This window comes from Microcaecilia unicolor, chromosome 5, assembly GCF_901765095.1.
Source record: "Microcaecilia unicolor chromosome 5, aMicUni1.1, whole genome shotgun sequence".
NCBI classification, from domain to species: domain Eukaryota; kingdom Metazoa; phylum Chordata; class Amphibia; order Gymnophiona; family Siphonopidae; genus Microcaecilia; species Microcaecilia unicolor.
Genome location: NC_044035.1, coordinates 103,775,276 through 103,801,194, shown reverse-complemented (window position 1 = coordinate 103,801,194; position 25,919 = coordinate 103,775,276). Strand labels below are relative to the sequence as shown.

The 25,919-nt window shown below is 44.7% G+C and overlaps 1 protein-coding gene across 5 annotated transcripts in view; it reads right to left on the bottom strand.

Annotated features, from left to right (window-relative positions):
- Window positions 1–241: 241 nt before the first annotated feature.
- MYPN (myopalladin) overlaps window positions 242–25,919 on the bottom strand; it is a 287,643-nt gene continuing 261,965 nt past the window's right edge. For all 5 annotated transcript variants that reach the window (XM_030203135.1, XM_030203134.1, XM_030203138.1 and 2 more), the window contains 5 exons: window positions 22,279–22,405; window positions 17,859–18,066; window positions 10,688–10,853; window positions 5,849–5,982; window positions 242–959 (listed from right to left, as the gene is read on the bottom strand). In XM_030203135.1, the coding sequence (XP_030058995.1) occupies window positions 787–959; window positions 5,849–5,982; window positions 10,688–10,853; window positions 17,859–18,066; window positions 22,279–22,405 (808 nt within the window). In that variant the 3' untranslated portion in view covers window positions 242–786. The remainder of the gene's footprint in view (window positions 960–5,848; window positions 5,983–10,687; window positions 10,854–17,858; window positions 18,067–22,278; window positions 22,406–25,919) is intronic.

The following is a 25,919-nucleotide window of genomic DNA, read 5'->3' as shown; positions in this document are numbered from 1 at the left end:
TTAATGGTTGTCCATGTTGATACTACACCCCTGAATATATGACTAAAGTAAAGTTGTGGCTACTGAAAATCATACCTGTGAATTCTAAATGTCATACGTATCAAAGGCAGATGAAAAGTGTGGAGTGGGGGATACTGTAATCTGTGACAAAAATGTGAATGAAATTGGATAAATGGTTCAAACTTTACTATGTGTATATGGGGGAGTAGCACCGTTACAGGTGCAAACAGACACAGGCACATAGACATAATGATTTTATATGACCAGTTTCCATGTTGAAAGCTAGGTTCAAAGTGTAATTTGTGGGAGCAACATTATGGTGTACAATATTATGACAATCTTTTAGTTTCATTTTTTTTCAACCAGTTTCTGCTTCATGCACACAAATATTGACCCACCTAATCATATTCACCACTTCTTCCATTCCTCCGATTCAATTATATCATCAGGGTGTTAAATGGCAATAATGAAGATAAGAAATTTTGAACAATGACTTTTAGAATGAAAAAGTAACTATTATTTAATCAACGCTGAGGCTGTTTGCGCACTCTGTAATATTTTTAAAAAATGTGGTGCTGCAGCTATCGCCCTACATTCTATACCATCATTATCACCTAGGATAATACAACACAAACATCTTTTACCATGTTACCTGTAACAGTCCCAGCAGCAGCTCACTTACTAAACACAGGTCGCTTGTAAACGTTGAGTTTCTTGGCTGTGCTCTCTATCTTTTGTCATAGTTCTTTCTAGTTCTTCCTCTAGTTGAGGTTGAACAGTAAAAGTTCAAAGTTCATCACTCTCCACCGTTTTTAAGGAGGAAGGTGAAAACACCAAAGGATTTGCAACAGCAGGGAAGGCAGAAAGGATGTCTAGTCCTTGGCCAGCCAGGGTCGCATATCGGTTGCCACTGGATCGAACTTTTTTGATTTGTTGTGGGATCTGCCGATGCCACTGAGCTGTAGAAATGATGTTTGAAGATGGAGATAGGAAACATTAGAAAATGTGAGCATCTATTAGTTAAGTTTACTTTCACTTCAATTATTATTGAATGGATGATGAACAAAATATCAGAAGCAATGAAAATAATGATCCCATATATGAATGTCTCAAAATCAGGGAAAACTAACAATCTTAAACCTTATTACACAAACAAACAAAATTCCAAATACAGAAGTGAGAGTTGGTACTATATAATTGTTTATTAATTGTGCTATAGGTTTTGAAGGAATATACACTATTCTCATTTTATAAATGTGTGTGCCCAGTTTTAAATTAAGCGTACAAAGTTTCAAGTGCAAGTTATAGAAAAGTGTCAGCTGTTCATACAGTATAACTTAATATATAATTGGTGTTAATTGGCACGAATTAGCAATTACCCAATTAGCTAATTACCCAACTATAGAAATATAACCTGTAAATCTATCTACATGGCTGGATTTACAGTAACTACTTGGGTGCCAAATGGTGGAACTCAATACCAAAGATCACAAGAAGCATCACAAACTATCTCCAATTTAGAAAAGAACTAAAAAACTAGCACTTAAAAATATTTCTACAACAAATAATTTAGCCATCGTTGTCCTTTCCGAATACTAATCATTAACTATCCTATAAACCCAACCAAAAGGTACACCATAAGTCTCAACTGAACTGTAAAATGTAAACCAACACTGCAACTGTAAATCAGAGTGTAATTGTAAGCCACTTTGAACCAAAACTTGCTTTTGGATAACAGTGGGATACAAGAATGCATAATAAATAAATAAATAAAATACATTTGTCATGTTTATCCATATGACCAGTAATTTTGTTCTCAACAATAGCTTCCACCATTTTACCTTCCACTACCTGAACATCAGTGTTGTATTAGCTGCCCTTCAGTCTTCAGGAACAGAGCCAGATTTGAATGTAGGTTTTGGATTATTTCAGATTACCAGTAGCAGGTCTGCACTTTCATATCTGAGTTACTCTGGGGTAAATGCCATGAGGCCCCAATGATTTGCTTCTATTTTGTTTGTCAAATTTCTCTACCATCTCTTCCAGATTTATACTGGTTTGTTTCAGTTCCTTGGAATCATCATCTACAAAGAAAAGTTCTAACATGGGTATCTCCCCACACTTTCTAGTTTGCCAGCTAGTGAGATGTGAAGTATGACTGCAATAACCTATAATCATTAAATATATATCTTTAGTCATTATAATCTTTTCTATGATCCTCTCATTGCACTTTTTTATTTCTTGAACAAAGCCTCTTATTTTTTCAGCTACTTGTTTGGAGAACCATATAGGCTTCCCGCTTCTCTTGTTTTTGTTTACTTTCCTTGCATAAAGATCAGTCGCCATATTTATAGCAGCCTTTAGCTTGGACCACTATTTTTCCACATCTCCTATGCATTCCCACGCCAACAGCTCCTTCTTCAGGTATTCCCATATTTTATCAAAATCAGTACATCTGAAATCCAGTACTTTCAGTTTTGTGCATCCGGACTCCGCCTTCGCCCTTATATCAAACCATATGGTGTGATGATCACTATTACATAGGTGGGCACCCACCCAGATATTGGAAACACTTCCTCCATTCGTGAGCACTAGATCCAGCATCGACCCTTCCCTCATGGGTTCTGTCATCATTTGTCTGAGCAAGGCACTGACAGGCATCCACAATCTCCCTACTTCTTTCCGATTTCACAGACGGGATGTTCCAATCCATGTCAGACAAATTGAAATCTCCCAACAGTACCACCTCCCCTTTCATACCAATCTTTTGAATATCTTCTAGCAGATTCTTGTCTAACTTCTCTCTTTGTGCAGGAGGTCTGTAGATAACCCCCGTGTGGATACAGGTTCCATCTTCTCTTTCCAGGACGATTCATAAAGCTTCTTCCTTTCCCCAGGTTCCCTGTATTTCAGCTGCTCTGATATTGTCTCTCACATACAGCGCCACTCCTCCACCTCTTTGGCCCTCTCTATCCTTCCTAAAAAGATTATAGACTGGTACAGTCACATCCCATTCATGGGAATCATTGAACCATGTCTCCATAATAGCAACAATATCCAAGTTTTCTTCAAACATCAGGGCTTGCAAGTCTTGAACCTTTTCACTTAGACTATGAGCATTTGTGCTCAATGCTATCCATGTGCTTTGTAGGTTTAGGTGGTTTTCTATATTTTCATGACCTTTCCCTCTGCCATCATGTTTTTTCTGGGGGTGACTTTCTGAAATCCCTTGTTTCCTTTTATCACCCCCACCCTCTAGTTTAAATGTCTAGAAACATACTGCCTGAATTTCTCCCCAAGGATCCTTTTACCCATCACAGAAAGATGTAGCCCATCATTACAGTACAGCCTGTTATTTTTCAAAGTATTACCCCATGCTTCTTTGTATCTAAAATCTTCTTCTTTACACCAAGACTCAAGCCACTTATTGAATTCCACTGTTTTGCATAGTCTTTCCTCTCCCTTCCCCCATGTAGGAATTACTTCAGGAAAAGTCACAGTCCGAACCAAAAATTTCAGTCCCTCCCCAAGCTTCTGGAACGCTCTCTGTGCTGTAAACTTGCTATTGTTGGCCAGGTCATTTGTCCCCAGGTGAATTACAACATCAGCGTTTGAAGCCTCGCTCTCTTCTCGGATCACTTTCAGTATTTGGTCTGTACATCTTGTAACTGAAGATCCTGGACGACATTTCACTAGATTGGAACCCCTGAACAATGTTCCTAAGTTAATGCCTCTGATAATAGAGTCTCCGATCAGTAAGAAGTTTTTGCTTTTCACCCATCTGTCATTTGGGGGATGTTTCTTGGGTTATGCTACTTTCATTGCCTCTGGTTCCACCACAGTACTTCTTTTTTCAGCATCATAATGATGCAACGCTGCAAAAGAATTTGACAGGGGCAAAGCTTGGGAGTGTGAGTGTTTCTGTGTCATGGATTTTAGTCTACCAGAGTCCACTGTGACCCATCTATTCCTCTGTTTCATTTTCTGAGGCAGTGGTGGTGCTAAATTGGCTGGGAAATGAGTAAGCCTAGGTGCTTCTTTAATTGTAGCTAATTCTTTCTTGAGTTTGTTGATCTCATCTTTCAAAGCTGATATTTAGAGACAGATAGGCCAAGCTCTAAGGTTCCAGATAGTTTGCCTTAGGATTAAAGCATAACTTGTATTGCACTGAATGAAGGTCAGATTGATGTGATTCACAAGTGTGAAAAGGTAAACTATGATAGGGAATAACAAGAAGTAGAATTGACCAATTAAATGTAATGAAGATACCTGTCCCTTGATTGCCCTATAATAAAGGGAGTTCACCTAGGGGTGGGTGGGACTAGGACCCATGTAGCCTCAGTTTACAATCAGACCAAGTCTGAAAATGCCCAACTTAGCTAAGACTCCTCTCAAGGTAAACCCAAGTTCTGTTTTTGTCTTTTACCACACAGCAGTATACAATTGCCCTTCCTCCAGTCTATGTCACCAGATGCTGTGTAACCAAATTGATTGAATTAAGTCTCTGGCAGTGTAGATTCAAACCACAATTCTAATGAATGCACCTTTAGAAACAGACACCAGATTCACGAGAGTCACCAGATTCTATGTAACCAGATTGCTTAGATTAAGTCACAGGTTTAAAACACTTGGCACAGGTTAAAACACAGTTCCAATAAAAACACCTTTAAGACAATTCCAGCTTACAAAGATGATATCACTAGCACAGATGATTAAAACAATAAAAGCCCTTTAAGACAATACCAGCATAAAAATACAAAATCACAGTGCAAGAACAATTTTAGGTTATAGGCAATGGGATGAAGAAAGATGAGGAACTTGAGGTCAGACCCTCTGCAAGTGAAAGGACAGGGTTTTTTTTAAAGCACCTTTTCCCAGTTCAGTACTATTATCCCCATATTCATTTCTACCACAGTCCTCATGTCCTTCAACAGCTTCACTAACTTTGGGCTTTGTAAAAAAATTATGCATTATAGACTCTGATTCTTTACCACAATTACCCACTGATTCTATAAAAGTCACCAAAAATTGTGCATGCAAATTTGGGCGAATGCCCAATTTGCGCATGTAATTTAATTGAATAACAAGCCAATTAGCACCAATAACTGGCTTTTAAACAAGCAATTATTGGTGTTAGTTGAAATCAATTACCATGTACATGCATAAATTTAGGCGCGGGGTGTAATATGAGAGCAGCTGTGTTTTTTGTACTGTATTGCTTTTGAATGTTGGTACTCAGGTCTATGCATTGAAATAAAAAAATTATATTAAAAATGTCTGACACATATACATTCAAATGATAAATAACCTCTCTTACCATATTACAGGTCCAATGTATTAAAATGTGGTAACTATGCCTTTATCATGCCTTTATCATGGTCTACAATAAATTTACTATGGCCATATATTCGGACATGGAAATGAACATGGTAGTGAGAACTAATGAACCGCTTGTATATTCAGCCCAAAAGTACTGAACTGTCAGAAGGGGTGCGTGAGATACAAGATGGCATTAAGCTGATGTAGGATAAGCAAGTGCAATTTGAAAGAGCTTGACCCATTTCTTTTCCTAACCTGCAAGAAGGAGATAGAAGGAAAGAAGAAAAGACAGAAATGGGAGGAAAAAAGAGAGGACAAGGAATTTAGAGGGTAAAAAAAATGATATGGGGTGGAGGGGGGTAGATGGTCAAAGGACAGACAGAAGGAGGAAATAGAGTGAAAAAGATGGAAGAATAAATTCTAGAACAGCAGATGAGAAAGGAGGAGCAGTCTCGGTAAACAGCACATAATTTTTAACTGAGAATTGGATCAGCCTTCTTTTGATTTGCAATAATATTAACAAACGTACCATATATGTCAAGTCTAGCGGTACATGACACTATACCAGCTTCGTTCTTGGCAGATAATGTGTACCAGCCAGCATCTTCTTTCTTGGCAGGTTGAATCACGAGGCAGACATACCCTGTTGTGTCTTCATGCATGCTAGGGAAAAGTAAGCAAGGTTAATATTTTGTTTATCTACCTTTATACTCCTCTGTTAGGGATGAACAACTGGAGAACTGTGGAGAGGCTATAAAATTAAGCAAAAGAATGGTTTGCACAGAACTACTACAGCAAACAGGAAGAACCTCTGTGTGTACAGTACAAGGATAGAGTAGAGGCTGGCCGAAGGACAATCCAACACAGAAGATGGTGCTTTAAAAGATGCGCTATTCGCTGTTTGGACACAAAGGACCCAACACGGTCTGTGTTTCAGAATTAAAAAACGCCTTCCTCAGGGGTCACAGTAGCGTTCAGAAAAGGACGTGGACTCCCCCAAACTGTGCTGGTTGGTCAGCATTTTTTCCAACTGATTGCCTTGTGGCTTTATTGAATGTCAATGAACCTGGTGTAAATGCTGATGCCTAAATTACGTGTGGAACGGGAAAATTCTATAACACTGCACGTAAATTCAAGGAACACCCACGACCTGATCATGGCCACACCCCCATTTCAGTTCCACGTCTTCCATTCAGTTCCATTTCTTAGAATTTATGTCTGTCACTTTGTAGAATACGCTTAGAAATTTGTGTATGTAAATTCTAATTAATGCCAATTAGTGTCAATAATTGCTTGTTAAGGTCGACTGCATGCGCAACTCAAGTCGCAGCATATATAATCTGGGGGATTACGTGTTAAGCCCAAAACTTAAAGTACTTTAGTAAAAGATCTCCTTAGATTGAAAGCCCTCTGGGGACAGGGACAGGGCCGCCGAGAGACTGGGCCGGGCCTGGGACAAGGCCGCTCCCGGGCCCCTGGCCCTGCCCCCACTGCCACCCCCCAGGTTGTCGTCGCCCCCCCCCTGAGGGGGGCCCGGCGCCACAGTCCCACCCGCTTCCGCCACCGGGCAAGGCCCCTTCCACCCAAACCCCCGCCAGCAGAAGTGCTGTCTTCTGACTCCAGCGTGTGTGGTCCACACAGATGTGCTCCTCTCAGCTGATCTTCGCTGTACTCTGCAGGGCTTCTGTGTGTCTGATGTCTTGCACGTCAGACGCACAGACGCACAGAAGCCCTGCAGAGTACAGCGAAGATCAGCTGAGAGGAGTGCGTCTGTGTGGGCTGCGCACGCCAGAGTCAGAACAGAAGACAGCACTTCTGCTGGCGGGGGTTCGGGTGGAAGGGGCCCGGTGGTGGTGGTGGGTGGGACTGCGGCGCCGGGCTCCCTTGGAGGCCCAGGGCCCGGGAATTTTGTCCCCCCTGTCCCCCCCTCTTGGTGGCCCAGGACAGGGAAATACCAAGTGTACCTTGAACTACTATTGGAAAAGCATGCATTAAATACTATGATTAATATACATGTTAAGTACTGTGTGTGCTGTGCACTAATGACTTTAGAGGAGCATTTTTGAAAGGACGTCCAAAGTCAGAATACAGATGTCTATCTCATAACTTCCAAAATGGATGTCCATCTCCCATGTATTTTCCAAAATGAAATACGTCAGGATTTTGTCATGACTGTGGCCGTGACTCCACTTTCAGTCTCACCTTGTCTTCCGGTGGTCAGCTTCACAGGTGGCTCCATTCTGTTCTTTTCCTTTGCATTGTTGCCCCTGCTGCCACTTCCTGTGTGTTCCAAGCCTCATTCTGGTGTTGTGTGTTTCAAGCCTCTTTCCTGTAGTGCTTCCACTTCCTGTATGTTCCAAGCCTCATTCTGGTGTTCAGTGTGTTTCCTGCCTCTGTTCTGTAGTTGTGACATCATCAGTGAGGGCCTTTATAAAAAAGTTGAGGACATTCATTCGGGGCCTTTGCAAAGCCAAAGGTCTCCAGGTTTGTTGGTGTGCTTGTTAGCACTTCTTCCTTGTTTCCCAGTTGGTGTGCTTGTTTAGCACTTCTGTCCTGTTTCCTTGTTAGTGTGCCTGTGTGGCACTTTAGCTTTAGCTCTCCTGTTTGTTTCTGGGCTAGGGTTAGCCCTTCTGCTTTAGTGCTTCTGTTTGTCTGTGTGCAAGGCTTAGCACTTCTGCCTTAGTTCTTCAACTTGTCTGTGTGTTGGTGTTAGCACTTCTGTCTTGGTTATTGCCTATTTGTTCTCTTGTGTGTTTGTGTGGCCATGTGGCCCAGCCTTGAGTTCTTCTGCCTAGTATGTCTCACCTTGTACTCTACCTAATCTGTCCAGTCTTGCCTTGAGGTTGTTCCAGTCCTGCCTGCCTTCAGCTTCAGCTCCAGTCCTGTTGTTCCAGTCCTGCCTGACTTCAGTTTCAGCTCCAGTCCTGTTGTTCCAGTCCTGCCTGCCTTCAGCTTCAGCTTGAGTTCTGCTTGTTCCAGTCCTGCCTGCCTTCAGTTTCAGTTTCAGTTTTGCTGTTCCAGTCTTGCTTGTTTAGTCCAGTCCTGGTTGGAGGGTTTTGCCTGCCTCTGCCGCTCATTGACAGCAGCCCAAGGGCTCCCGTTGTTCCTGAGTCTGTGACAGTTTGCTTAGAGCCTGGGACCGTGACAGATTTCCTGTTTGAAAATACGTGAGATGGACGTCTGTGTGCTGAAGGCGTCCAGCATAAGCAGCCATTTTACAAATTAGAACATCCAACATATGAACAGCAAAAAAGCAGGGAGTCTGGCAGCATTCTTAGAAGAATGGCTACACAGAAATCCCTGCAGAACAGAAGAGTAGCCTAGTGGTTAGTCTAGTGCATTTTAAACCAAGGGACCCAGGTTCAAATCCCACTTTAACTCTTTTATTATGTAATTGTGACCCCTCCAGGAATAGAAAAATGTGTACCATATCTGAATATATACCACTTCAATAGCCTTCAGGCATGCAGGTGTTCTATATTTAGGTACAATTGGTAATTTTCTGTTTCTGGAGGGCTCACAATAAAAAAAAAGAGCTAAAGTAGGATTTGAACCTGGGTCCCTTGGTTTCAAGTCCACTGCACTAACTACTAGACTACTTCTCAGCTGTGTTTCCTGCTTTGCTAAGAATGCCCATAATACCTGAAGCTGTCATACAGCCTGGCATCCCCTTTCACTTTCAGGGGAAAGGAGATGGACATCAACCACTGGGGTATTAAGGGGGTGTTATGCCTTAATCCCTCCAGTGGTCAACTGCTCAATCAGAGCACCTTTTTGTACCCTAGATGTGATTAACACAGGTCTAATTTAGGACGTTCTTCTTTTTAGACTTGGACATTTCTTCCCATTTGGTTATTGCTGTTGGACGTCCTGATTTTGGGCCCTCCCTAGTCCTGCCCAAAACACACCCACAATGTACTCCCTTGCTATTTGTAAATACTGCAGTGTTGAATGTCCCTTTTCTGCCTTTGCCAAATTGGGATGTGGACATTTAAGCACATGGGTGTCCATTTGGGCATTTTGAGAAGTCCATATGCTTCGAAAATAAGCTCCTTTAGTGTGCAAGCTATACAAGCTCCTTTCTGACATTAGTGGGCGTGCCCTAAAATTTACACATATTTCTATAAGGTAACATCATATGCAAATTTGGCAGTGTCAAGGAAAATTCTCATATCCTTCTTGCCAGTGAAATTCAGGAATTTCAAGAATAGTAAGCACTTCTTTAGGAGGGGCGTGAGGTATGGGAGTTGGAGGGGCTAGATAATGAGAGATTGCCTTGAGGGGGTATCTAGGTCTGCTTGAGATTTGGGGTAACATTGGGAGGTCAGTACTGTTTTGTATGAGGCATGCTTGTTGGCGAGTGTCCAGCCTTAATGGAGTGGAAGGTCAGGGTATGAAATCTCCATACTAACTGGTCCTTTCACTTCAGGCTGGATTAATATGAGAGATTTTGACAAGCAGCTAATCTTTTATGGTATAACTTGTATGCTAATACTGTGCATACTCTTATGAGGCAATTGTTTTTGAACATGCTAAAAAATGTGTTAAATGTTTTTAATAAGGATACAAACCATTTCTTGCAAGAGTTAAGAGCATTGGCCCCCCCCCCCGCCCCCCCATTGTATGCAAATAGGTCTCATGGTTGTTGATAGTGAATATCCTGAAAACTTGACTTGTTGCAGTGTTCCCCAGGACTGGTCTAAGAACAACTGTAATACTGTCTGCATGAGATTCTGTTGAGAATAAGCCCAAGCTACTTGAATTCAAAAGCCAGCGGAAATGAAAAGGTAGGAGGAGCTTCTAGAAACTTTATACACTAATAGCTCCTCAGCAATCAAATAAAAAACAGGATGTAAAAGGATCCCCTAGTATTTTGTTGATTTTTCCTGTGAATTAGCTTATCTGAAAAGTTTTTATTTCTAGTGCTGCTACTGTAAGCTAAAAAGATGCCATGTTAAGGAAATAATCCTGAGTTTGCAAATACAGAGAAGTGTGGTCTAGAAAGGAGAACATTTGTTTATAATTTGATCTACACATGTCAAAAATATTTCTCTTAGAACTGTATTTAGGCCAGCAAATAAAAACTGGAATAATTCTGAAAGGGCTGTTCCTATCAGTCAGTGCTTAATGAAACTCCTGGCCTGGCCAATGTCATTTCAGGTCCTAATTCACGGTTTTCACATTTACACACTAGAATTTTGAGTGCACACTTATTAGGCAGAAAGGAACAAAGCACTATTTGTTTAAAAAATTTCCAGTACAAGGTTTTGATTCTTCAGTTTTCTTTTCTACCGTTATACTTGCATGCCAGACTATCTTCCATCAGGAACTTTGCAGACTGCAGTAATTTCATTTTACAAGATGGTACCTTATCCTTTGCATGTTGGAAGGGATGGTGTCATTATCTTTCTTCCAGTAAAATACTGGTGGTGGCATTCCCACTACTCGACTTTCTAATCGGACTAGGTGACCTTCAGGTACCCCACAGTTCTGCAGCTTCTCCAAGAATAATGGGGCTTTCTTGACTTCCTTTGCTATAAATGAGACATAAAGTATAGTTCGTTAACAGCCAAAGTATGCTCAGAGAACTACAAAGCAGCACACTTAACAGCGGATAAAGAATTTCCACTCTCTAGCTCTCGATGACTTCTGAAAGTAAAGGTGTACAGAAATGCTTTGGACAAGGAAGAATTATAAACTGAATTATCTGTATCAATAAGGCATACTAGAAGCATGAGGCATGTAGGGTGCCCATACCATGCTACAAATTAAGGCCTAAATTTCCTAATCTACTTTTACGCACCCATTGCAATGCTATTTACTGCAAGTTGTTGCTATTTGATGTTTGTTATTAATAACTAACTCCATTGACAATTATGGGCCTGCAGTAAACGAAGAGACCCTCTTACTTAAGTGTATGGTAAGTTCAAAGACTATGCAATAAATACAGGGGGGGGGGTGCCCAGCATCTGTTTTGCATTTACAGGGCAGACACTGCATGGGCACCAGTTTATTTGTAGTGGCAGATAGCATGGCCTGAGCTTCCAAGGGGGTAGGGCCTGCCCATAGCTCCGCCCCAGCCTACCCATAGCCCCACCCACCACACCTATAGCGCCGTTCAACCTGCCCATAGCTCCACCCAGAACTGCCCACAGCTCCGCCACAGCACAGCCTCCCTTCCCAGTGACAGCAGGAGACACCTTGTAACACATCATTTCCTGCTGCTGCGAGACCAGCAGCAGCAGGAGATGATGTTTAATGAAGGCATTTCCTGCTGTCCCTGGAAGCAGAGCTGTTCAGCGGGAGATCCTGGTGGAAGTGCAGGAAATAACCCGCAAAAGTGGGAGTCTCCCGCTGAAAGCGGGAGATTTGGCAGGTCTGCATGGGTGCTCCTGCACTCTCTATTACTACTACTACTTAACTTTTCTAGAGCGCTACTAGGGTTACGCAGCGCTGTACAGTTTAAACAAAAAGGACAGTCCCTGCTCAAAGGAGCTTACAATCTAAAGGACGAAATGTCAAGTTGGGGCAGTCTAGAATTCTTGAATAGAGGTATAGTGGTTAGGTGCCAAAGGCGACATTGAAGAGGTGGGCTTTGAGCAAGGATTTGAAGATGGGCAGGGAGGGGGCCTGGCGTTTGGGCTCAGGGAGTTTATTCCAAGCATGGGGTGAGGCGAGGCAGAGAGGGCGAGGCCTGGAGTTGGCGGTGGTGGAGAAGGGTATTGGAGGAGTGGCCTAGTGGTTAGGGTGGTGGACTTTGGTCCTAGGGAACTGAGGAACTGAGTTCAATTCCCGGCACAGGCAGCTCCTTGTGACTCTGGGCAAGTCACTTAACCCTCCATTGCCCGCCGCATTGAGCCTGCCATGAGTGGGAAAGCACGGGGTACAAATGTAACAAAAATAAAAAATAAAAGGAGGGATTTGTCTTGAGAGTGGAGGTTACGGGTAGGAACGTAGGGGGAGATAAGGGTAGAGAGGTAGGGAGGGGCTGCAGATCGAGTACATTTGTAGGTTAGTAGAAGAAGCTTGAACTGTATGCGGTACCTGATCGGAAGCCAGTGAAGTGATTTGAGGAGAGAGGTGGTGTGAGTATATCGGTCCAGGCGGAAGATAAGACATGCAGCAGAGTTCTGAATGGACTGAAGGGGGGATAGATGGCTAAGTGGGAGGCCAGTGAGGAGTAGGTTGCAGTAGTCAAGGCGAGAGGTAATGAGAGAGTGGATGAGAGTTCAGGTGGTGTGCTCAGAGAGGAAAGGGCGAATTTTGCTGATGTTGTAGAGGAAGAAGCGACAGGTCTTGGCTATCTGCTGGATATGCGCAGAGAAGGAGAGGGAGGAGTCGAAGATGACTCCAAGGTTGCGGGCAGATGAGACGGGGACGATGAGGGTGTTATCAACTGAGATAGAGAGTGGAGGGAGAGGAGAAGTGGGTTTGGGTGGGAAGACAATAAGCTCAGACTGGCCATGTTCAGTTTCAGGTGGTGGTTGGCCATCCAGGCAGCAATGTCGGATAAGCAGGTCGATACATTGGCCTGGGTTTCCGCAGTGATTTCTGGTGTGGAGAGATAAAGCTGGGTGTTGTCAGCATAAAGATGATATTGGAAACCATGAGATGAGATCAGGGAGCCCAGGGAAGAGGTGTAGATTGAAAAAAGAAGGGGTCCAAGGACAGATCCCTGAGGAACTCCAACAGAGAGCGGGATGGGGGTGGAAGAAGAGCCATGAGAATGTACTCTGAAGGTACGGTGGGAGAGATAAGAGAGGAGAACCAGGAGAGGACAGAGCCCTGGAACCCAAATGAGGACAGTGTGGCAAGGAGTAAATTGTGATTGACAGTGTCAAAAGCGACGGATAGGTCAAGGAGAATGAGGATGGAGTAGTGACCTTTGGATCTGGCAAGGAACAGGTCATTGCAGACTTTAGATAGTGCTGTTTCTGTCGAGTGAAGGGGGCAAAAGCCGGATAGAAGCAGATCGAGGATGGCATGAGAGGAGAGAAAATCAAGGCAACGGCTGTGAACGGCGCGTTCAAGTATCTTGGAGAGGAAGGGTAGGAGGGAAATGGGGCGTAGTTGGAGGGTCAAGTGATGGTTTTTTGAGGAGAGGTGTGACTACAGCATGCTTGAAGGTGTCAGGGACAGTTGCAGTGGAGAGAGAGAGGTTGAGGATATGACAGATGGGGGGGGTGACAGTACGAGAGATGGTGTTAAGTAAGTTGGTGGGGATGGGTTCTGAGGAACAGGTGGTACATTTCGAGGAGGAAAGAAGATGGGCAGTTTCCTCTTCGGTGATATCAGGAAAAGAGGAGAGGAAGGCCTGGGCTGGTTGGTTGAGGGAGTGGGTTATAGGGTGAAGAGGAGGAGATGGTTTGGTGGTGAATTCAAGGTTGATCTTCTGCACCTTGTCGCGGAAGTAGTCAGCCAGTGATTGAGGAGAGAGTGAGGGGGTGGGTGGGAGCGGAGGGCACTTTGAGGAGGGAGTTAAAGGTGGCGAAGAGACGACGAGGGTTTGAGCTGAGGGAATTAGTCAATTGGGTGTAATAGTTTTGCTTGGCGAGGAATAGGGAGGACTAGAAGGAGGATAGCATGAATTTGTAGTGAATGAAATCAGTATGGGTGTGAGATTTCCTCCAGAGGCATTAAGCCGATCGGGTGCAGGAGCGAAGGTATCGGGTGCAAGGGGTCAGCCAAGGCTGGGGATTAGCATGCCTTGTGGGACGGGAGATGGATGGTGCAAGGGCAGAGGAGAGAGTGGCATTGTATGTGGAGACAGCCTTGTCAACACACTCGGAGGATAAAATGGAAGGGAGGAGATCAGAGATACTAGAGGATAAGGTGGGAGGGTCGACAGCCTGGAGATTCCTGGAAGTAGTGGTTAGAGTTGGGTGGGACTGAGGGGGAGGGTGATGAAGTGTGAAGGTGATCAGGTGATGGTCAGAGGAAAAGCTGAGGCGCAGAAATTGGAGGGTGAGCAGGTAGAGGAGAGGACGAGGTCAAGACAGTGGCCAGATTGGTGAGTAGGAGTGGTGGAGTTCAGTTGGAGGTTGAAGGAGGAGGTTAGAGTGAGGAACGGAGAAGCGTGTGGGTCGGATGGGTTATCAGTATGTATGTTAAAATCTCCAAGAATGAGGGATGGGGACGGGGGCTCAAGAAAAACGGAGAGCCAGGCTTCGAAGTCAGTTAGGAAGGAAGAGAGGGACTTATCAGGGGGGCGGTAAATGACTGCAACTCTGAGTGGCAGCGGGTAGAATAGACGGATAGAGTGAACTTCAAAGGATGAGAAGCAGTGAGACTGTGGTAGGAGGAGAGGTTGAAAACTGCAGGAGGGCGAAAGTAGTAACCCGACGCCGCCACCGCGGCCAACTGGGTGGGGAGAATGGGAGAAAAGATAACCTCCATGGCATAGGGCCGCGACTGAGGCCGAGTCATTGGGGGTGAGCCAGGTTTCAGTTAGGGCGAGCAGTTGAAGGGAACGGGAGATGAAGAGATCATGGGTGAAGGAAAGTTTGTTGCAGAACGAGCGAGAATTCCACAGGGCGCACGAGAAGGGGAGGGAGGAGGGGAATAGAGATGAGATTGGAGATACTGCGGAAACATTTGCATGGATGAGGCGAGGACGAGGACAGGTGTGGGGGACCTGGGTTGGGATTGATGTCTCCCGCCTGATAGCAGGAGAAGGAGCAAGAGAGTGCGGAGGAGGGTGGGGGAGGTAGGGCGACGAAGACAGGATGCGCTTAGGAGCAATGGGGAAGGGTTCATGGCAGGAAGGAGGTGTTGAAGGTTGAGAGCTAGGAAAGAGGAGGAGGACAGTAGAGATGGTGAGGTGGTGGGGGATGGGGGTGGGTATGGTATTGCAGTAGTGAGCAGGACGGGAGGGGACATGGATGGGCAGTGAGTTTGTGTGGTATACAGTGGTGGGGGGAGGGGGAAAAGATTAGGAAGGGACAGGGCAAGGAAGAGAATGTGTACGGGGGCCATAAGTAATGACTGAGGTGTTTACGGGTGCATATGTGATGACTGAGGTGTTAAGCAACAGTGGGCAGACGGCGGGGCAGCGGCAGGTGGGGAGGCAGGTAGGTAGTTGTGCAGGCTAGGATGCAGGCAGGTTGTTGATGGGCAGACAGGCAAGCAAGTTGAAGGGCTGACAAGCAGGCAGGTTGGTTGATTGGCTAGCAGGCAGGCAGGAACAGGTGAGTGTGGTGGAGAGCACAGCAGCAAGACTGGAACAAGCTGGATCAATTTGGAGCAGAAGAGAGCAGAGCAGCAGGATTGGAGCAAGCTGGAACAAGCTGGAGCAGACGGACTGGAACAAGCTGGATCAGGCGGACTGGAACAAGTTGGAGCAGACGGACTGGGACGAGCTGGGTCAGGCGGACTGGAACAAGCTGGAGCAGATGGATTGGAGCAAGCAGGGAGAAGCTGGATCATCGGACAGGAACAAGCTGGAGCAGATGGACTGGAACAAGCAGGGAGAAGCTGGATCAGGCAGACTGGAACAAGCAGGGAGAAGCTGGATCATCGGACAGGAACAAGCTGGAGCAGATGCATGGGTGCTCCTGCACTCTCTATTACCCCATGTAACGTGGTGTGAGCTCACTCAAAAATGCAGAACTGCTGCGGTAGTGCCCCCTGACATCTCTCCCCCCAACACAGAAAGAACCCTAACACCTGATTTGATGCTTTTAAGATCCTTCCAGCCAAACTCCAAATTTCCATAAAGCTCTGAGCCCCTCTCCTAACATCAACCAACTACCTACAACCCTAACAGCCGAGCCATCTCTGATGGGCTAGTGTAATGGTGCAGGAGTTCTCCTCCTTCTCTCCCACCCTATTATGGTTTGGTAGCAAAATTATGCTTGCTGACCCCTAGTCAGTAGTCTTGTGGCAGTTCTGTTTTGGGGCTGATCCCTAGTGGCACTATCACGAGAATGCCACTATGGGTGAGCAGGCGCCATTTTGCTACTGGAGCCCAATAGGGTGGGAGTAGAGGAAGACTGCTGTCAGCCTGTTCCACTAGGCCACCAGGGATGTCCCCTGAGTAAGCACCAGGGGTTCTCAGGTGGTGCGGGTGGGTGAGGAGTAGGTCATATATGATGTCAGGGGAGGGGCTTTTCAAGGGGGTGAGACTACATGGAAATTACTTTGGGGGGATTGGATTGGCTGGCAGGAGTCTTTCTAGAGGAGGATCAGGAGGGGCAGATCTTGTAGAGGTGTGTCGGGGGGGGGGGGGGGGAGAATGGATCAGATAGGGGGGGGATCAGATGTTGCAGCAGCTTCATTGTCTTTAATAAGGCATGTGCTACCAGACTGCTATAGTGTAGCTGCACTTATGGCTTCCTTGCGGTGGAATTATGTGCAGCCACACTATTGGCAGTTGTAACAGTGCACGGACTCGTTAGCTAGCTGTCATTGCAGGCCACCCCTCTGCTCCAAACTGGTCATGCTCACACACCGCTCATTCCTGTAATTAAGCAGTTAGTGTAGGTTTTAATCATGCTGGCTATTTTAATGTACATTAGCTGTTAGTGTGGGTCTATGCTAATGTTTGACATGCAGTAAAACACAGCTTAATATAACTTAGTAAAAGGACTCAATATGTGATAAGTAGCAATAACATGCATAAAGTGCATTAATGCAGGTTTGTAAATCTAGTCCTAGGTTTTAAAATGCACCAGCACAACACTTCCAATGCTTCTTTGGTTCTCCTTAAGCTGAAGTGTGAATATGTGCTAGGTGATGAATTTTTACTGATGTCTAATGTCATGGAAAGTTAACACTCTAATTTTATGATGCAGTTGTATTTGTTCAAGTCCTTAAGGGCTGCAGATGGGTCAGAGTTTCAGGGTATCCTTAATGAATATGCATGAGAGAGATTTGCATGCATACTATCTCAATTATATGCAAATCTCTCTCATGATTATTTATTAGGGCTATCCTGAAAACCTGATCTTTTAGCAACCTTCAATGATTGGGAGAAGATCACCTCCCTCATTCCATAACTTGGCGCCTACTGTTAGGTGCCAAGTGCACGAATAGTTTACAGAATTCCAACACTTACGCACATCAAGGGCACCAGTAGCTGCCATTTCTGAGTGTGCTAGGCACTCTTCTATATAGTATACGCTAGTGTCACCTAGTGCATACATGTGAGCAGAAAATGAGCAGGCTATGGGCATGTCGCCAAGTGACACTCACAACTTACAGAATACCATCAGTTGCATGTTTTGCATGGTGCACTTAGACGTGCCAACTTACACCAGCTATTGACCTATTGTAAGTGGACATGCCTACATTTTGGCATTCCAACCGGGTTTAGTGCTAGTATTCTATAATGGCTTAGGCGCACCTGACATAGAATCGGTACCAATGTGCCCCATCTTGGCATCTAAATTGTAGTACCAAATTCTAGAATTGCCCCCCAATGAAACAATGTGTCAATAACACAGACAGAACACAAAAAAATGAAGACCAATTTCTCTAAAGTTTACAGCAACATCAAAGTCAACTTGGCAGTGCTATATATTCAAGAATGTAAGACTCACCAACTACACTGAGTTCCAAACTAAATGAATTCTGTCCAGTCTTGTTTGTCGCAATACAGGTATAGGTTCCAGCATCTTGTTGTGTGAGAGGATCAATAAGCAGAGAGTGAATGCCGTTCTCCCGGATCAACATCTTGTGGGTCACATCTCTTACAACAGGTTTGCCATTCAGAAGCCATAACAGATCTGGTGTTGGTAGCCCACTCACCTAACAAACAACAAAAAATCTTGAGCTCAGTGACTGATGACGCTTACTTCCTTAGTTACTGAACATATCCTAATAAGCTTGATTTAAGGCCTGATTCTCCCAAAGTAGGAGAAACGTTTGAGAGAATCAGAGTTGTGGAAGACAATTTTATAACAGGGTGCCTAAGTTAGTAAGTCACCTATTTTGGCCATGTTTTATAAAAATACAGTACCCATGTGTGTTTGTAAAATACTAGCATCAACACTGGCAGTGTGGAAATTTAGCCTTGAGAATAGGCATAAATGTCTGTGCATACAGCATGCAAGTACATGTGTAGCTCAGTGTACTTTATACTTTGCGACTTCACCCACCCAAACCTTGCCTATGGCAACAATTACAGTAAAAGTTTGTGCATTCATGCCAATATTTATGACTGACTTAATTTTATAAAGCCTTATTATGTGCTTATATTGCCACATTCATACTCAAATAACTTTAGAAAATTACCCACATGGGGAAAATTCTATATATGGAGCCGAACATTAGGCGTTACTTCTGCACCAAAATTTCGGTATAGAAACACATTCTAATGGATGTGAACAGGGCAGAAAACGCAGATCTGTGTGAAAACACACTTACCCACCCATTCATAGGATACTGTGTGTTTCCACGTAGATCTGCAAAGGGGTCGTGGCCATGGGAGAGGTATGGGCAGGTCAGGGGTGTTCCCTTAATATTCATGCAGTGTTAAAGAATTTATGGGATCCAGGCCCGACTTGTGCTCCGGGATTTACACCTGGTTTCAGTTGTTGTAACTCCTTGCACCCAAAGTTGAGTCCAGATCTCAGTGCTATGCGTTATGCTAGAAAGGCGAATAATCTCAAAATGCCCATTATAGAATACCATTCAACACCAATTTTTTTTTCAGCACCGGTTTGAGTGCCATTTATAGAATTTCCCCTATAATGTATATTCTGAATGGTATGAGAAAAAAATTAGTTGTAGTGTTAAATCTACAATAGAGAAGGGCCATGTTAGGAAGCCAGTGTACCCAGAGTTTTTCACTGGCACACAGAGCCGCAGAATAAAACAATGTGGCAGTCTCTAAATATAGCAGTTTGGGCCACAACTCTATATATCCAACTTCTGGCATCATCTGTTGTCTCCACTCTCTGTCATCCAGCATCTCCCCCCCTTGCCCCTTTTTATCTAGTATCTCTCCCCCTCTATCTTTCTCCTCTCCTGCCTTCCTTCCTTCCTTCCAGCATCTCTTCTCTCTTCTTCCTTATTCAACTTCTGCTGTTCTTCATCTATCATGTCTCCTCTTCAATCTCATCTCCCCTTTCTAACTCCCCCTCTTCCATCCAGAATATCCTCCTCTTTCTCCCTTGCCCCCTTCCATTTAGCATGTCCCTCTATTTAACCCTCACCCTTTTATACGGAATCTTCCCTCTTTTGACCCTTCCATCCAGCATCTTCCCCCTCTCTCTATCCCTCTCCTTCTCTTCCATCCAGGGTCTTTTCTGTCCTCTTCCCTATCCACCTCTCCCTGGTATCTTCTCTTGCCCTTCTCTCCCTCCACCCAGCATGTCTACCCTTCCATCAAGTGTCTCCAGACCCCAGGATGCTCTGTTGGCCTCCATCACCCCACCCCACCTCAGCTGGGGGTGTGTGGGGGGGATCAGTGGCATCAAAGGAAAGAAAATAGGTGCAGGGCTGCAGTCTCTATGTGCACCCCTGGCTGTTCCTCCTGTCTCATCCCTCCAAACAGGAAGTTGGTGTTGAAGGGGTGGGATCAAAATCGCTGACAAGGTCATGCATAGAGACCGCAGTCCTACTTTTTTTTTTTTCATTGAATCCACTGCTGCCTATCTCCATAAGCAGTACAATACCAATGGAGGTGGCAGTGGGAGGGAAATGTGGAAGGTTATGGGCATACTAGGCACCTGTGGCAGAGAAGAGACAGATAATAAGATGCTGTATCACCTGGAGTGGAGGCAGTGGACCTTTTGCTTCTCTGGGCCCTTGGACACTGCTCGGTTGCCTGAATGGTCAGTCTGCCCCTGCTCACAGTAAAGATAAACTGCTAACACAAACAGAAGGGCTTCCCAAACCTATCTTGAGAAGCCTCCAGCCAGCTGGGTTTCTATGATAGGCAAATTTATCTTATGCATATTTATTATGAATAACCCAAAAACCAAACTGGCTATGGTGCAGTGGCGTAGCCAAGGGTGGGCTCAGGTGGGCCCAGGCCCACCCACTTTGGGCTCAGGCCCACCCAGTAGCAGCACACCTATGATGTGACTGGCAAGGATCCCCAAGCCCCACCAGCTGAAAACTCCCAACAACTGTCCCTCCTGCATACCTTGTAAATAGCAGATCTTCGCCTGCAGTGAGACGCAACTGATGCATACTGCTTACTCTGGCCCCACAGCCTTCCCTCTGATGTATTCCTGCCTATGCGGAAACTGGAAGATGCATCAGAGGGAAGGCTTTGGGGTCAACATGAGCAATGTCTATTAGTTGCTGCTCGTTGCCGGTGAAAATCTGCTATTTAAAAGGTATGCAGGAGAGGGGGGGGGAGATGTCTGGTAGACCATATGGCATGCAGGCGAGAGAGGGAGAGACCAAATCACTTGTGGGACAAGGCAGAGTTCTTCTGCCCACCCATCTTAGACCAAGGCCCACCCAAAATTGGGTGTCTGGCTATGCCCCTGCTGTAGTGGAGTCCCCACTACAGGTCTGGGAAGTACAGATATAGTGGACATGTAATGGGCTTGATTTGCACCCTACAGTTAATGCCAAGGTTGTTACAGTATGCAGTTAAATGAGCAGATAATGTGGCACAGTTAACACCTCCTCATGAGGTGAAACTAACTGGAACACATCTGCCATGCAGTTAATGCACAGTGATGAAATTTTGTTAGCTGTAAGGCACAATGCTGTGTATTCCATGAACAATTAACGGAGAAGTTTTGCAGTTACCGCACATTAATTTTGTCAATTACCACATGGTTAACTTGTATGTGACATGCCGTAGTAACTGAAAGTGCAATAAAACTATCATTATATAACAAGGGGATTAAGATAGCCAGTAATGAACACAGATTATTGTGCTATGTTTATATGACAAGATACAGGCTAGAAATGAAATATAGAAGAAAGGATTGACAAAGGAAAAGGAACTGAGTAGAAAGGATAAAAGAAAATGTAACTATAAAATGATAAAAATGTTATAGCCAATATTCAAAGGCACTTATCTGGTTAGCAGGTGCTGCTGACTAGCTGCTGCTGACTAGCTAATGCGCTAAGTATTCCCTCTGAGCGCCTTGGCAGTATCTGGACAGTGCAGGGGCAGGGCGTGGGCAGAGTTTGGGTAGAGTCAGAGGTTATCTGGCTAGTGGCATATGCAGACTACAAACCAGCAGAGGCTGACTGAGAGTACTCTGGGCCCCCAAATACTGAGACTACTCTGGGCCCCCCACCATACTGCTGCTGCCCCCCTGCCATGCTGCTACTGCCGCCACCAGTGCCCCCACCCCCACTGTGCTGCCTCCATCCCACCATGTTGACTCTGTCCCCACCCCCCCCCCCCACCTTGAAGGGCCCTGGTGGTCTAGTGGCTGTGGCGTCTTCAGGGGCAGGAAATAAATCCCCTCTTTCCTGCCCACCTGTTGCCTCTACTGTGCCCGGTGCGGCACCGTGTTTACAAAACAGTTGCCAAGACTTCGTTTCAGCAGCCATTTTGTAAACACAGCGGTGCAACCAGAGGGAATAGCAGCAGCGGCCACTAGACCACCAGGGCCCTGTGGGGACTGTAGTGTGCGGTGGCGGACAACTGGGCAGAGCCTCTGGGTCCCTCGAGCATGGTTGCCCAAAAGGTCAGTCCGCCCCTGCAAACCAGTTAGCTAACTGCATAAAGTTAGTCAGCAAAAGGCAGTCCAGTTAGCTATCTAGTTAACGGTCTGAATATTGCCATTAACTGCATAGCACCATTGGTGATTCAGTCCTGACAGGTATCCATACATATGGTCTAAATATCTGGTGTTTTAAAAATACTAACTGCCGCAGGCTTAGTATTGGTTCCACTATAGTTAAAATAAGCATTGAAAACACCAAGAATGGAAATCTATTTGAAAACAGTTTACAAGAGACACTCTCATTCTGTGCTTGTCTAAAAAAGCTTTGAAAATGTAGCTCTTGAAAGACAGAAGAAAGAGAAAACACAAGTACCTTACAGTCCAGTCTACAAAGTCGACCTTCATTAGCCACCATGTCCCCCGGTGCTTGGAGAAAATATGGCCGGAAGAATCGCTCTTGCACTGGCTCTCCCTCTACTTCCTGCACGCGGGATCTCATTCTGTAATAAGTGGATTCATTTACCCAAGGAACAACTAAGATTATTTTTCTATAGCATAGCAATGACCACATAATGTAGAACATAAAGGACAGATTAACAAACAAAAGAATATATAGGAGTCAATTCTATAAAGGGAGCTACAAGTTAGGTGCCATAAATCTGAGCACGTAGCCAATATTCTATAACGCCAATTTTGTGTGTCAAATTCATTAGTCCACATTTACATGCCAATGTTTAGGCATAACCACGTACGCCATCTCAATAGTAAGTGTACATATGCACACCTAGTTTTGCGTGAAAGTGTGTGACCCATCCCCACCCTTGTACATGCCCCCTTGTACTACCTTATAGAATAGTGTCAATGGGCAGTTATGTGCATAACTGCTGTTTACCCCTGTTTTGGTGCATATCTTCCATTTTAGCATACAATGTTATGTGCTGAATTGGTGCCTAACCTTTGGTGCACTAAAGCGTCTTGATGTCAGTTACATGCTGATTTTTGGAGCACAGCACAAGGGACACAGGATTGTAATCTGAAATCGTTAGATGAACCCCTGAAGCAGCGGAAGCGAAACGGGGAGTCCCTGTTGGGTTAAAGCCGGTGAAGTTGATGGCAGTGAAACACTGCAGCGACTGGATTGAAGCTAAGTGATTGGGAGCTGTAATCACCAGGACTGATAACTAGCAAGACTGTAGAGATAGTATATTGTATGAACAGAATGGAACAAATATTGAGTTCATAGATATTCTGTGTTCTAAGAAATATATGGACTTGTTTGTCACAGAATAAGGAACCTAATCACAAGGGTGTTGTGAGACACCTTAAGACACTGAGTAATTGTGGAGTTTTTTTTGAGCCATATGATGGAGCGCCGGGCCTACACCTTATAGCCTGTAATTCTTGGGCTGGCTGGGTGGCGATACTGAGGCTTTTTTTCTTCACCAGGAAGTGTACTGATAAGTTAAAGTAAGGGTGACAGTTAATCCACCTATAAATTGAAGAACGCAGCACGTGTTAGGCTGTGTTAGGAGCTTCTGGTTATTTATAAAGCTTGAATGAATTAGTAGGCACTATATACAATGACAGGTTATATGTTTGCAGACCTGTTGAATAACTATTATAAGAAGGGCATTTTCAAAGCTATTTCTATAGATAAAACAGTGTTTTACTCATGGAAAAAGGGGTTTTGAAAATTGCCTTCACTATATGCAGGTAAAGTTATGCATATCGTGCTACTACACACATAATTTCATTCATATTATGGGCAGGATTTAGAAATAGATTCATCCATGTCCAGCAATTCTCTCTTCCCTGCCCTCCTCTCCCATCGGTGTCCAGCAATTCTCTTCCCTGCTCTCCCCTCCCATCGATGCCCAGCGATTCTCCTCTTTCCCCCGCCCTCCTCTCCCATCCATGTCCAGCAATTCTCTCTTCCCTGCCCTCCCCTCCCCTCCCATCCATGTCCAGCGATTCTCCTTTCTCCCCTCCCCTCCATGTCCAACAATTCTCTCTTCCCTGCCCTCCCCTCCCATCCATGTCCAGCGATTCTCCTTTCTCCCCTCCCCTCCCCTCCATGTCCAACAATTCTCTCTTCCCTGCCCTCCCATTCATATCCAGCGATTCTCCTCTCTCCTCTCCCAGCGATTCTCCTCTCTCCCCTGCGCTCCCCTGTCCCATGTCCAGCGATTCTTCTTCCCCCAGCCCATCCTCCTTCTCTACTGCCTGCCAGCGAAGCAATAGAAAGGCTGCCAGCATCGCACTCAGCAGCGTGAACGGTGCAGTGATTGAGAGAGGCTGGCAGCGTCAGAGCTTCCCTCTGCGAGTCCCACCTACGTTGTTTCAACTTCCTGTTTCCTCATAGGCAAGACTCGCAGAAGGAAGCTCCGACGCTGCCAGCCTCTCTCAATCGCTGCCTGCACTGTTCACGCTGCCGAGTCCAATGTAGTAGTAAGTAGGGGAGTGAGAGGAAGGGTGCAGGACTCGCCGGGGGGAAAAAAGGTGCTGGTACACCGTACCGGTGTGTACCAGTACAAAAAAAGCCCTGCACCTGCAGGCACAATGGCTATTGTAGTGGTGTACAGTTGGTTGCCATACATTTTTTGCTATTCCTGGAGGGCTCACCATACAATATAAAGGGGTTATGATGTGATGTGTACTTGGGCCCTTTTATGTGAAGTTCACTGCAACGCCCCCTAGGCTGCCCCACTGCTCTGCTAGGATGTCTGTGTGGCCAGTCTAGTAAGACAGTTGGCCCCCAGGCACCCCGATGACTTGTTTTTGTGCGTTTTCCCCTTTGGATGTTTTGTTTTTTGTTTGAAATGTCCCTTAAAGAAAGATTCACTGAGCACATATACATCTGAAATAGGGTGATTTTTGAACAAAAAAACATTTTTCTGGTTAGAAAATAACCATGTTTGGCTCTGGAGTTTTGGACTGTTTTTTGCAAAACACCCAAAATTGGATTTGGATGTCTTATCAAAAATGCCCTGTCACATTTTTTTTAAAGTGCACGAAGAGACCAAAAAATGCACATCCTTAAGCTCTCTCCTTATATATATATCTTGTACTAAGTCTTCTAGGGTTACTTTACTCGTTGGTCAACCAGCAAATGATCGGTTTTCCCTTTTGCCAGATTTGGCACCAGTTTTCTTCTACTTACTGATCTTTCCTGGTGGCTACCTTCGGTTATTTGACTAGTGCATTCAGACTCATTGTTTCTGTGAATCAAGAGTCTAGTACAGCCAGGAATAATTTTCAAATTTGAACCATACCTGAGATACAGCTTTATTTCTGGGTTCATTTTGGTGCTACTAGGATCTATATTCAACTTGCTTTCGATTAGGGGGTGCTAAGTGTTCCCACATTAACTCAGCTTTAGCTAGTTAGCATGTGCTAATGCAAAAGTATTAGCTGTTTAATACTTCCATGCCCATTCTCTGCCTATGACACACCTGCTCCCAAAAATATTTTTTAAAAATAACTGTCATGTGAGTTAGTATGCGGCAACAGGCAAAATACTACAAAACACTTTAACGTGTTTTACGGTAGCCTGTATTTCACATGCTAAGCACATGTTAGGGTTTAGCACCCTTTTGTGACTTGTGTTAAACTGGAGTTAGGTTGGTGATAAGCTATTTTATTGCTCATTTTCAAAGCACATAGACTTAGAAAGGTACATAGAGGGACACTTTTGATATGATGTCTTAAGTCTGACAGGATGTTTTGCACAAAACATTCAAAATCCGAATAGGAAAGAAGGTCATTTTTGAAAGAGAAAAATCTTTTTTTTTTTCAAAAGTAATGTTTTGAACAAGGTTTTGTGCTGTGAATGTTTTGTTTTTTGGTCCATTAAAAAAATGAATTAAGTGCAAAATGTAGACATTCATGCCATTGGGATGTAGGAGGAGCCAGCGTTTTTAGTAGACTGGTCCCCCAGACATCCCAGGAGAGCAATGAGGCACCCTAGAGCGCACTACTGTGCATTTCATAATATGTTCCCAGGTACACAACTCT